At 53.9% G+C, this 13,247-nt stretch overlaps 1 protein-coding gene across 1 annotated transcript in view; it reads left to right on the top strand.

Moving 5' to 3' along the window:
- Window positions 1-575: 575 nt before the first annotated feature.
- The window catches only part of XXYLT1 (xyloside xylosyltransferase 1), a 35,192-nt gene continuing 22,520 nt past the window's right edge, over window positions 576-13,247 (top strand). Inside the window, exons 1-2 of the mRNA XM_054175615.1 lie at window positions 576-1,055; window positions 6,836-6,983. Of these exons, the coding sequence (XP_054031590.1) occupies window positions 630-1,055; window positions 6,836-6,983 (574 nt within the window). The 5' untranslated portion in view covers window positions 576-629. The remainder of the gene's footprint in view (window positions 1,056-6,835; window positions 6,984-13,247) is intronic.

The raw sequence follows: 13,247 nt of genomic DNA, 5'->3' as shown, positions 1-13,247 counted from the left end.
AAGAGCAGTACTGGGGAAAAGGATTGAACATACCTCTTTGGTATATCCCCTTTCATCCACTTACTTTATCTTTCTGCGTATACAGTATTTTCTTGTTTCTCTTCCCATGGAAGGAGATGATGGAGGAGGAAAAATCCCACTCCTTTTTCTGTTAGCATCCCATGATGGCTTCTCAGTGCTTTCCATCAAAACATTTCCTCAAGCAGAGGTTACTCTGTCTGAAATAATGAACTTTTTTTCCTCCCCTTTTATCCAGGTGTTTTTCTGTGTGTTTTTTTTTTAAGCATTCCAGCAGTAACATGTTTGTGTTCTCTTATGCCCTCTTCCCCCTTCGACTGTAACTGTAAAGAATGTATAACCAGCCCTCGTTCGCATCTAATGAGTCTGTAGACTTTGTATCTAGAACTTGAATGTATTTCCCTGTAGTTTGTCATTGTAAATGAGAAACGCGTTGTTGTCACTCCCTTTGTAGTTAATCGACTGTACATGCTGTAAGGATTGTAAATACTGGACTTGATTAAACCTTTGTATGCTGTGAGCGGCCTCGGTCCGTGCGGGGCGGGGCGGGGCGCGGCGGCTCCGCCCCAGCATGGCGGCGCTGGGCGGGGAGCGGGGGCCCCGCTGCCGGCATGGCGGCGCTGGGCCGGGCGGCGCGGGGCTGGGCGCGCTCGCAGCCGTGCGCCCTGGCGCTGGCCGCCGCCCTGGCTGTCTGCGCCTTCTACTACCTGGGCGGTGGCGGCGAGACCTTCTCCAGCGCCACACGCCGCCTCCGCGCCACGCCGCCCGCTCCGGCCCACCGCCACCCGCAGCGCGCCGGCGGCGGGGACCCGGCGGGAGGAGGCCGGGACCTGCACCTCCTGCTGATGTTCACCAAGGCGGAGCGCAGCCCGGCGCTGCGTTCCAAGGCGCAGACTGCGCTGCGCTCCCTGCTGCGGCACGGCCGGCTGGGCGGCGGGGAAGCGCTGCACCTCCACCTCGTCACCGACGGCCCCAGCCGCGACATCGGCCTGGGCCTGCTACGGGACCTGCTGCACGGCGCCGTCTTCCGCCACCAGGTGCGGTGCGAGCGGCAGGCGGGCGGGGGCCGGCCGTGCGGCGGGGAGTGGAGCTGTGGCGCTGCGGGCCTGGCCTTCGCCGCCCCCGCGCCCCGTGGGATGCTGCAGCCCGCGGGCCTCCCGGGGCTCTCGTTTACCGGCCCCTCTCTGCATGCCGCTTGCAGAGGGGGCGAGCGCGGGCTGAATCACGGGAATATCCCTGGGAGGCAGAGGGAGCGGCAGTCGAGCGAAAAGAAACTTTTCCTGCTGTCACAGCCCTAGTTTCAGCTCCCTGCGAAGGGTGTGTGTCTCCCTCCAGTCTTTTGAAACTTTGGAAAGCCTTGTTCTGTGTGACCCTGTGCTCCCCGCTGCTGCCTCCTGGGACGTGTCCAGGTGCAGCTCGCTCGTTACTGGGTCTAGGACTGTGTGGCCTGGGAACACCTCTGGCAAACTACTGCTGGAGCAGTTGCTCTGAGTAGTGCTGCTCCTCTTTTGGACACCACCTTGATAGTCCGGGTTCGGTGTCTCTGCACAAGGACCACGCTGTGTGCTAGTGTGTAGATGGCTTTCCAAATGGTCCTGGAGAGCTGATCAGGAAAAGGCTGTCACTCCCCTGCTAGCAACTCTTGAAAAGGGGAGTGGAGAGTCTGCAGAGGTTTGGAGTGCTCCCACGTGGACATGTGCATCCAGTTACCTGCCAGAGAGACAGTCTGGGCTCCCAAACGGGCATGAGGTGCAGTCCTTGCAAGGTCAGGCTTTCCTTCACAGCAAACAGGTAGCTGAAAATTGGAGAGGAGTGTTGAGTTCAGAGGCTCCAGGTAACTTGTCTCTCCTATCCTGTGGTTCTGCTGCAGTGTATTGCTTAGAAGCATCCTCTGCCTCTGCTGTAACTTTTCATTTCTCATCTTTCAGATATTAAATATCAGCTGAATTCTGCTGAGATGTAACCTTAACATTGTTCCTGCAGATCATTTGTTGGTAAATTATCCCACCACTTCTTCTTGATAAGCACTTTACTAGTGCTGATGATCAGTCCTCAGGTCACGTATCTGTGGTGGCCAGCCTGCACCATGTTGGCAGTGCTCAGCTGTCTGGAAGAGTGTGCACAGCTACCTTCAGAAGGACTCCTGCCCCTGCTGATGGAATGGACAGTGTACCCCATGATGGTGCAGTGTTAAAACCTAGATCAGGTTTTCAGTGTTGTGCCCTCTGGAGCAAGGGGACCTCTGGGCCACCATGGTGTGCAGACCCCTTGCAGATCTCTCTCTCTGTGGCTGCTATATTGCTGTCTGCTTTCCTCAGAAACCACCTTATTCTGTAGGCAGCCTTGTCAGCCTTGCTTCTCCAGGGGAACATGGGCTCATGAGTATTGCATGAGGTGGGAGCACGCAGTGATGTGTCTGTTGTTGAGTGGGCCTCTACAGATGCTTCTGTGCGCACTGTAAAGCCTGTTTCACGCTTTGGTGAGGAGCTCTTTTGCCAGAAGTGATCTCTTGAGTGTAAGCAAGCGGTGTGGCCTGGAGGTGCAAGTGAGATTCCACTGAAGTCTGCTCAGTGGGAAAGCTTCTTCCCTCTCTCTTGGCAAAGCCTGGTGTGTCCTGTTTTCATCAGGTAGCATGTGACTGGCAGTGTGCTTCAGAGCTGTTCATTTGCTGGGTTTAGGTAGAGCTCTCAGTACAGAGCAGAAACTGTTGCCTGCTTCTCAAGTATATGGCCTTGCCCCTAGTGCTGAACTAGCTTCTGATATGCTAGCAGGTGACAGCGCCTCTTTGTTCATGCTGTAGCCAACCCCACTGTCAGCAGGAAACATCACCCTAACTTGGACCTGGGGTGCTGCCAACATGTTGAAGGTGATCTGGTGCTTAGGTAGCTCCAGCAGTAACCCATCTCCATCCTGAAACCTCTTCTTTGGTTCTCTTAGTATCCACAGGACATTTTCCTGGTCCTTGTTTTCCTAGAGCCGGCCTAGAGACGAGGCTTGATGAAGCGCTGAGAGGGCAGCTTGATCTGCTGAGGCAGGGCTGATACATCCTCATGAAATCAAGTTCAGGGTTTGTGATTCGGGCTCTGCTTTTGTAGCTGCTGTTGCTCTCCTCCCCTAGCAGAGCTGGGTCCTGTGTTAGAGTGAAAATCAGGGAATCAGGCCTGGATCTCAACCTCGGGGAAGGTAAAAGAAGCCACCTCTGGTCTTTTGCTAAGCAAATGTGGGAACCTTCAAAATCTTGGGGAGACTGAAACTGCTGGCTGCTGCCTGCCGGGGCAGCGTGCAGAGGGGCTGTGGAATGCGGCACAGGAGGGTGTGGGGAAGCAGCTAGGACTTGGAACCCTCCCTGCTGGACAGGCCAGACATGCCGTGGCCTCACTGGTCTGTACGTGCCTTGCACAGATGTGTCCCAGATGTGGAGCTGGGAGTGCAGCGTGCAGCCTGTGAGCAGCAGATGGAGCTGGTGCTCTGCGATGTGCCTGCTCGGCTCTTTGGCACGGGGCGGAGGGCGGCAGCATGGAGGAAGTCGGCCGGGAAGCACCCAGGAGCAACAGAGACGGAGGACTTGTGGCATGCTGGCATTCAGCCAGGCCCTGCCCGTGCCTTGCCCTCCGAGCCCTGGCTTGGGGAGCTTCTGCTGTGCATTTTTACCGGGACTTGTTACACTCACAGTTGCAGAGAGCGTGTCCTTTCCTGTGTCTCTGCAGCTTCTGCTTCCTGGCAAGCAGGAAGTGCCCAAGAGCAAACCTGGGCACGTCCCTGCAGCCGACATTGTCCTTGCAAAGAGCCCTGACTTGGCCCTTTTCCTGCAGCTCAGGGCTGCACCCTCTCATTCCGTGTGCTGATTCCTATCACTTATTTATTCCGTTCCCCTCTCGGGATAAAATTAACTGCAGGCTTTGCTCATTGCTCTTCCTGGCTGCCTGTTTAGATTGGCCCCATGAAGGATGCTGCAAAACACTGACTCCTCGGCGGGTCTGGAGCTGTGTGAAGATGCGCTGGGGGCCACGTAAGCGGGCTGCTGTGACCCCAGGCTTGTAAGAGATGCTGAGATACTCAGCACAAGGAGGAGAGAAAGTTAGAGAGCAATGAAACGTGGGTGGTTTTCCCTAGTGAATCAACTGAAAGGATCTTTTCTCTGTGCAGGACATGAGTTTGTCAAACTGCCTGCACAGGAAACCCCCCAGAACTTCGTTTTCTTCACGTCCTCAGCAAACGCGGCCAGATTTAGCTACAGGGATTTACCGAAGGCTGCTGCACAAATAAATAACCAAGTACAAAATTAGCAGCAGATCAGCAAGCTGTGCTAAAGTCAGCAGTGGGCAGAGGAGAAGCCCTTGCAGTCCAGGAGAGGCTGGCCAGCCCGTGGCTGCAGAAGGAAGATTCAGCTGCTCAGGAGTTTGCTGTGCAGAAGTGTCTGACCCAAGGGTGGGCAGGAGCCACCAAGTTTCCTGTTTCCTTTGGCAGGGGAGGGGAGGCGGGTGATGCTGTGGCTGGAGTTTCAGGAGTCATTTTCCCATGATTTTTGTCTACTGAGGTTTTGCTTTCTGCTCATTTCAGAGGTGACTGGGATTGGCCTGACTTTTTACTTTTCTCCTGCTCAGCTGTTGCCTGTGTGCTGTGCAGACCTCAGGTGGCACAGGGATGCAGCAGGGGAGTTCAGAGTATTTCTCCTCCGTGCTTCTCCAGTCTGGCCAGACACCAAAGCTGCACCTACTCAGCTGGGCTGCAAGGAGAGCATTGTGCGTCCCAGCAGTGGTGCTGGTGGTGCCCAGCTGTGTGCACAGGCCTTGCACCTGCAGAGCAGCGATGTTTTGCTGTGTTTAGTCATCAGGATCACTGCTGGCAGTAGCACTTGGTGCTGCCAACCTGCCCCCTGCAGCAGTGCTGCTGGTGCTGATGGCTTGGCGGGGCTGTGGCCAAACGCTGCCTTCATCCTACAGGTAACGGAGTTTCCTGCCCCGCAGTGTCCTGGGGGGTGTGCTGTGCTATCCAGAGCCAGGTGTGGCTGCTGATGAGCTCTCCCAGTGCACTTTCCCAGTACATGTTGTTCTGTGGTTTTCCTGCCGTCCTCCTGCAGGCACTTGGCCCCAAGCCCAGCAGCCAGGACGGCAGCAGCATGACTGCTCCGAGAGGGACATTCTGGCCGCAGAGGCTGCACAAGGGCTCTCCTATGGCTGACAGCGAGGGCTGAGGATGGCGGTTGGGATGTCCACCCCAGGCTTTTGGGACTCTGCTGTGACTGCCTTCCAGCAGTGCCCTGCTATGGGCTTGGCCACTGTGCCCATGGTCACTTTGCCTTGCTCAGCATACTGCAGGTCCCACCTCCCATGAGCACTACTCTGATGTGACAGCACTGAGCGACGTGTTCTGCAAGACGGTGTGGGAGGAAGCTCTAGCCTGCTCACTGCCTCTGTCTCTGCCAGCCCCTCTGGGTGTCAAAGCAGCCCTCTGCTATACAGAAGATGGCCATTGTACCAGCTCAGGCTCCAGAGCTGCTTTTTCCTCTGAAGCACTTTACTTCATTTAGGTTGTGGTTTGGTTTTTAAACAAGGCAGATGTTCTGTCCTGCATGTTTATAGTGCAAGGCTCTTTGCTCTTTGAGCAGATGAAGCTGTAGTAGAGAAAGGAGTGAAACCGTGGAACTGCTGATCAGGTTTGTTTGGAAGGGACCTCTGAAGATCATGGGGTTTGGTTTCATGCTGAAGGCAGGGCCAGCTTGGGGAACTGTCCTGATATCCCTCAAGCAAGGGATATAAGCTCCCCTTTCCAAAGTGCAAGTACTGTTGCAAAGTCATGTCCTCACTGATCTTCAGTTCCCATGGGGCTCTTCCTGCTTTCCTTGGCCTGGAGAAGGCAGTACAACCTCAAGTCTCCACACTCACATTCCTGCACTCCCCCTCATCTGCTCCAGGGTCATGTCCCTCATCTCTTAATCACCCTGAAAATCCCTCTGGTTATCTTGTGTGATTCAGTGACCCGTGTCCTTCTGTGTGTATAGCAAGTATTAGGCTGTGTGAAAGTTCCTATTCATCAGACTTTGACCAAAAGTAATCATAAACTTGTAAAATTTCAGTAGCTGACCAGGTACACCTGCAGCTGCTCCTGTTTCTGTGCAGCCACAGCCTGCACAGGTGTGGCAGGGCTGGTGCTGGTGCACAGGCCTCATCAGGACTGAGGGGTGCAGAGCATTGGTGGCTGAGTGTGAGCAAAGCTCCAGCACTCTGGAGAAGTTGCTTGTCTGTGCTCTAACTCCCTGTGTTTGGATTTCTATCAGCAAGCTGTTGCCCATCCTCCCTTTCCCCCTCCAGCCCTGGCAGGATGTGCTGCTGATCTTGCCTCCATGCTGGGCTGAGGTTCAGGAAATCCGAGCTGTGTCCCTGGCCATGTCACAGTCTGCCTTTGTAGCCAGGAACACGTCCTGGTCCTCAGGGTAAGTGACGTGGTCTGGCTTGCCTCAAAGGGGCAGGATGTCAGAGTTTGGAGCAGACTGTCACCCCTTCTGATGGACTCCATATGGGAGGCTAGATACGTAGTTGCATTAGGCAGTGGGAACAGACAAAACACTGAACACGCTTGGTTGTGTGAATGGGTTTGAGTCCCTGCCCAGCTCACACTTACAGAATGGCTGTGAAAGCACTTCCCTTCTTTCCCTGGCTACACTTAGCTGGCTCTTGGGCCTGGGACACTGGGACCCTTCATGCAGCTGCAGTGCCACCAGCAGTGTTTGTGCTTCAGCAACCTGCTCCCCTTGCCCCGCGCTGGTGCAGGCTGAGCAAAGGCGGCAGCTGAGTGGTGTTTCTGGTGTCTCTCTCAGGTTGTAGTCCATGATGTGGGTGAGCTGACAGAAAAGCTGTTTCCAATCGTTGAAGCCATGCAGAAACACTTCAGTGCTGGATCAGGGACCTACTACAGCGACTCCATCTTCTTCTTGTCAGTTGCGATGCATCGCATCATGCCCAAAGGTAAGCTTCCACTGAGCTGCTGCAGCAGCTGCCTCTGCCTCTGCACAGTGCCCTCTGACATGCAAAGACACTTAATGAACTTTTGGGGTGGGCTTCTAGGGTTCTCTGCTCCTTCCTGCAGAGTGGCAGACCCTTCCATCCAAGACTGCCTGTATCCAGGTCTCTGCTGGCATAAGTGGTGAGAGGTTGTCCATGCTGCACAGCAGGGGGCCCTGCAGTTGTGCTGTGAGGTTGTAGGAGAGGTGAGACAGGAGAAAGCATGCTTGCTGTGCATGTTTGCAGCCCCCTTTCTCTTGGAGAGTCAGCAGGAAGATGTGCCACGTGCTTGTGGTGTGGCTTTGTGCTAGCAGGCAGCAGTGGAGTGCAGCTGTCCAGCTGTGGTGGGTTGAAAATTCCCCCCAGTGTCAAACTGCCTGACTGGCTCAGATGGAAGCAGATGAAGCTGTGTTTACAAGCAAAACTGCAATCTACAATTAAATGCAATGAATATGTACAAAATGTGCAGTATTTACAATTGATAAACAGCACAAGAACCCCCCTGGACAAAACCAGGGGAGGTAATAACAACTTCCCTCTCCCTGCTCCCTTCCCTCTACCCTCCTGTACACAAAGGGACAAGAAAAAGAGCAGAGAGTTGTTAGTCCCTAGCCACAACAAAGCAGTGCAGCCAAGGTCAGGAAAGCCAGCAGAAGCACCAGCCAGAGCAAAGGAAGCAAAAAGAGAAGGATAGTTTGCAGAACTAGGTTTTGTGGAAGAGGTCTGTCCAATGGGATTGTTCAGAACTTAGCATTGTTTTCCTTTTTACACCCAGTGGTGATTGATTTACATTCTGCCACTTCATGTTCAAGATCTGTGGAAAATTCTCTGGGCATAGCCTGAAACTACCACCCTGGTCTTTCCTCTTGGCTTTAGTGAGCTCATGGAAAGCTTTGCTGATTAGCAGCCACTGATCACTTCAGTTTCCTTACTGTGCCTCTACTCTGCAGTTAATGAGTGTGGGAACAATAAATCTGCAGGAAAACAAGGCAGCTGGCAGAAGGGGCTTGGTTCAGTTGATGCCATGTTTTCCTTCTCTGGCTGCACACAGGTGCTTCTCCTGGGACCAGCATGCTCTCCAGCCTTGGACTGGTTTCCCAGCCTTTTCCTCAGAGCTTCCCTAGCCTTGCATGTCCCTTTCCAGTGCTAGTCCTCGCGTTCTCCCTGCTGGCTGCCTCATCTGCCTGACGTGAAACTGATGGCAGCATTCTGTCCTGGGCTGGCCTCATGCCCTTCCTGTGCCACAGCAGGGTGCAGGTGACAGTGGCATCAGGGAGTCTGGGGTCTTGCTTACCAGGAGGAGGTTCCTTCTTGAAGCTGTTTGTGGATGGCACATGGTGGTGGCCCAATCTCAGATGTGTGTGTTGCTAAAATAGCTGTTCCCAGGCACACTCAGGCACAGTCTTGCTCTTGCTGGCATGTGAACAGCTGTGACTCCTCTGTGCCCTGTCCCAGTTTCTCTGTTCCCAGTAACTTCTGCCTCTGTACTGGTTCATGAGGCTTCCTCTGGCCTTTCCCTTGACCCCCTGGCGCAGCCATCCCACACGAGCTCATTTAACAAGGGGGCAGTGGTGTTTGATTTGCCTGGGCAGGCGTTAGGGAAGAGCAGGCAGGGCTGCTTCATCCTCTGGGGGCTGTGGGGTGAGGTGGTGCCATCCAACCCCCCACTGCTGGCTGCTCTGCGGGCTCCAGCAAGCGTGCTGTGCTTCAGCTGCGTCCGAGCAGGGCCGTTGGTGTCTCGTGTCCGGCGCTGTCTGCAGCGCGAGCGCGCCGAGGTGCGCTGAATACAAACGGCAGCATTAGCGCCGGCCCCGGCAGCCCTCCCCGCTCCTTGCCCTCTCTCCACCCCTGTCGTGCCGCCTGCCAGCCTGAAGCTGCTCTGTCTGAAATGCCTTTGCTCAGCTTGTTAACCCACACAGTTGTCTTGCCTCTTGGATAGCTTGTTCGCTCTCCCTCAGCCTGACGGGGCTTTCAGTGGCGTGCTGAGGGCGCAGGGTGTTTAAAGAGGCGTTTTTACAGCTTAGTGTTTGTTTCAGAAGCTGCTAGTAAATCTGATTTATATTTCCCTTGCAAGGGAGGTCAGGTTTACTGTGCTGGGTGCCTGGTGATTTATGGGGCTGGCAGGGCTCCCTTGCCCCTTCCCTGCGCAGGGAAGGCTGTAGCTCGTGGGACTGAGCTCCTGCTGCTCTCCTGCTTGTGACAAACTAGCCTCCACTGGTTTGAAGAAGCTGCTTTGCTCAGATGAAGGAGAAAGGACAAACCTTCCTTTTTGGGCTGTGTTAGTGCTTTTCCTGGTGCATTTCTGTGCTGCTTCACATGCCCTGCATGGAGAACCTCTGTGTGTGCCTCTGCAGACACATGTAGCTCCGTAGCGTTAGCGCCGTGCTTTTGTACAAGCCAGGTTTGCTTGGCAGCTTAGCCATCCTCCAGCAGAAACAAACCCCTTGATCTGACTGTGAGACTCTCTCCTGTGTTTGTTTACAGTTGTATTACTCACTCTAAAGTGATTTTTTTTTTTTTCCAACTTTTTCTCAGTAGGAAGCAACCTTGGCAGATGACACCAAGCTGGGGGCAGGTATTGATCTGTTAGAGGGAAGGAGAGCTCTGCAGAGGGACCTCGACAGGCTGGGCAGATGGGCAGAGTCCAAGGGCATGAGATTGAGCACATCTAAGTGCTGGGTTCTGCACATTGGCCACAGCAACCCCATGCAGTGCTACAGGCTGGGGTCAGAGTGGCTGAGAGCAGCAGCCAGGCAGAGAGAGACCTGGGAGTACTGGTTGATGGTAGGCTGAACATGAGCCTGCAGTGTGCCCAGGCAGCCCAGAGGGCAAATGGCATCCTGGCCTGCATCAGGAACAGTGTGGCCAGCAGGAGCAGGGAGGTCATTGTGCCCTGTGCTCAGCACTGGTTAGGCTGCACCTCGAGTCCTGTGTCCATTTCTGGGCCCCTCAGTTTAGGAAAGAGGTTGAGCTGCTGGAAGGTGTCCAGAGAAGGGCAACAAAGCTGGGGAGGGGTCTGGAGCACAGCCCTGTGAGGAGAGGCTGAGGGAGCTGGGGTTGCTTAGCCTGGAGAAGAGGAGGCTCAGGGGAGACCTTATTGCTCTCTAAAACTACCTGAAGGGAGGATGTAGCCAGGTGGGGGTTGGTCTCTTCTCCCAGGCACCCAGCACCAGGACAAGAGGACACAGTCTCAAGCTGCACCAGGGGAGGTTTAGACTGGAGGTTAGGAAGAAATTCTTCACAGAGGGAGTGATTGCCCTTGAAATGTGCTGCCCAGGGAGGTGGTGGAGTCCACATCACTGGAGGTGTTTAGGAAGTGACTGGATGGGTTGCTTGTTGCCATGGTTTAGTTGATTAGGTGGTGTTGGATGATAGGTTGGACTTGATGATCTCAAAGGTCTCTTCCAACATGGTCTGGTCTGTTCTATTCTATTTGCATTGAAGGAAAGGAAGGCATTTCTGTGGTATCACCACTAGTGAGTGGTTTGTTTGTAGCTTTGGTGTTGTGACAGGGCCCTGGCTTTGCAGACTGATGGCACTGAAAGCTGAGCTCCAGGATTTGTGTTCCTTTTGTGGAACACATGCTGTCTGTGTGCATATGGCACTGAGACTGAACGGGGGCTGCCATTCAGCTGCTCCGTCTGTCACTGCTGCTTGGGATCCTTGCCCAAAAAACTTCAGAGCTAAAACCTGCAGCTGCCAAACTACAATGTAATGGCTTCTCAGCTGTGTAAATCATGGGACTCTCTTGCCTTAAATGTCTTACATCAGTGGAGTTAATCTGATTTAAACTAGCTGGGGACTTGATATGCAGTCTGCACTCCTGCAGACTGCATAACTCTTGTCTGTGCTTGAGGCTCATAAATCCTGTTTTAATGCAGTCTGTCCAGGCTTGAGGAGCTGGAGGAGGGCTTGATGCATCACCATAGTTCTGCAAGGGAGAAGTGATGGAAAAGTTACACAGAGAGAGGATGAGCAGAGTTCAGGCTTAGGAGCTGCTGCCAGGTGGAGGACAGTGCCAGCATAAAATGGTCTTGGGTCTTGCAGAGCAGTTCTTGGAGGAGGACTTGGACAGTTTTGCTTTCTGTTTCAGTGTGCCCATCTAGGGCTGACTTCTCATTTCCCACCTGGCTTGGAGCCCTCTAATCACTTCTCATCTTAGTTGTGTAACTAAAGAGTATCTGACAAGTTTTTTATTACCCTGCTTAGGGATGTGTGAGGGAGTAATGTCTGGGCAGGCCTGCCTAGCAGACAAGATAATGGGACAGATTCCTGGTGCTGCAGGAGAGGAGAGGAGGAGTTGGGGTGTCAAAAGGGCAGCCTGGGGAAGTGTGGACTCTCCAGGGAATTCTTGGACCAAGGCAGGTAGTTTTTAGGGAGAATTAGTTTAGCAACTGGGTGTCCTCAGCAGCCAGTGGGCTGAGGGAGAGACATCACTGTCCAGCAGCTTTGAAAACTGCTGGTTTGTGTTTGACTCCATTGGTTTTGCTGACCATGCTGCAGCAGGATCACTCAGTGGGAGGAGAGACAGAGCAGAGGGGAAATGGAACAGGAGGGAGAAGGCAGCTTTCTGGCTTACTTGCCACCTTGGACAGAGTGGAGTCCGTTAGCCAGGAGCAGCCTCTGAAACCTGGCTGGAGATACTGTGTGTTACATGGAGTGAGGGTGTCTAGCAGAACTTGGATGGAAGATAGTGTTTGACAAGTTGGAGGCAGCAGGGTTTCCTGGCTGGTAAGAAGAGCTGTCAGTATTCCTGTGGGGTAGCAGCATCTCTGGATGTGGCCTCTTCCTCTCCTGGCAGCAGGTAGGGGAGCTCTCAGTTTCTTTCCCACTGATCAGCCTGGCCTGTAGGCAGGGGCCCTGACAAAGGGTGGGAGATGAGCACAGGGTGCCAGGGGCCCCTGGGCTCTGCCATGTGTGAATCTGGTCCTTGGGCAGCATGCTGCACATTTCAAGTGCTGCAGAAGCACTGACTTGTTAGTCCTGGCACAGCTCTGGGTGGGCAGGGAGGGGAGCACAGTTCTGCTTGCCTGAAGCAGTGAGATGCAGCTGAGCAGAGCCACGGCTGGGATGTCTTCCTGGAAAGGGAGTGCCTGCAAGGTGAAGCCCCTGCTTATGCTGATGTGCCTCTGAGCCTTCACAGAGGCACTGGAGGGAAGAGTGTGGAGCAGGATGGGGTTTCTCTTACAAACAGGAAAAGCAGCTTGATAGGATGGTTCCTCTTGTACAGATTCCCTTCTGTTTTGACACCTGCTGTATCCCAGAGGTGACTCATGTGCCTGCAGAAGGCTCTGAGAGGAGACTGAGAGAGCCATCAGAAGGCATCTAGCTAACATCCAGGGAGAAAGGCAAATTCTGCTGGCTCATCCTCAGCCTCTTTTAAATACCTTGAAGACATTGAATCAAGAAGGGGAAGAGAGCCAGCTCCCTCTCTGGTTGTTTGAAAATGTTGGAGAGAAGATATTGGGTGAGGAAATGCTTGACCTAGTTATATCACAATTGAAACTGGTGAGGTGAGGTACAGCCTAAATTAGTAAGATTCCTGGGTTGCAGTGCTTACAAGAGGTAATGGATAAGAGAGTAGGAGCTAGGTGGTACCCTACCTTGAAGGCTCACCCAGGGACTTGCTGACTTGGAAACTCAGGAGCTTGGTCTGAGGTGCATTGGATAAGGTTGGTCAAGAGGTGCAGGGGAAGAAGTAGGTAAGGTTCTGCGTGACTAAAAGGTTGGGAGAAAGGAGAAGAGAGTGGGACTGGTGGTTGTGGATTGCTGAAACTTAGGGCATGTCAGCCTGGTCTGTTGGAAAGAAAAGTGGAGGAGGTTCAGAGAAGAGCAGTGGCTTTTGTACAGGACAAATCTGTCTGACTGGGGCCCTCTGGCCTGGGAGTGGGCTGGCCCAGCAGGTAACAGTGCAGTCCATAAAACCACGGGACACACGAGTCAAATGTTTGTACAAGAGCTGGGGAGCATCAAAGTTGGTGAGAGGCAGGTTTAAAATAGGGTGTAGCCATCTGTGGAGCTTCCTGCTGCAGGATGCTGTAGACACTGTGCTGCCTCATGGAAGAGGAAAGCTTTGCAGGGTGCTGTGTGGTAGACACCAAGCCCCGAGATGTCCCTGAGCTGCAGGCTGTGTGGGAGCACGCCGAGGAGGACAAGGTTGTGTGTGGTGGGGGAAGTACAGCTGGCTCCTGCAGGTGAGCAAGGGTCAGTGTGTCCTGGGAAGCAGCT

Source organism: Dryobates pubescens, chromosome 32, assembly GCF_014839835.1.
Source record: "Dryobates pubescens isolate bDryPub1 chromosome 32, bDryPub1.pri, whole genome shotgun sequence".
Lineage (NCBI taxonomy): Eukaryota > Metazoa > Chordata > Aves > Piciformes > Picidae > Dryobates > Dryobates pubescens.
The sequence above is the reverse complement of the archived record's forward strand: the minus strand, read 5'-3'. Positions and strand labels throughout refer to the sequence as shown.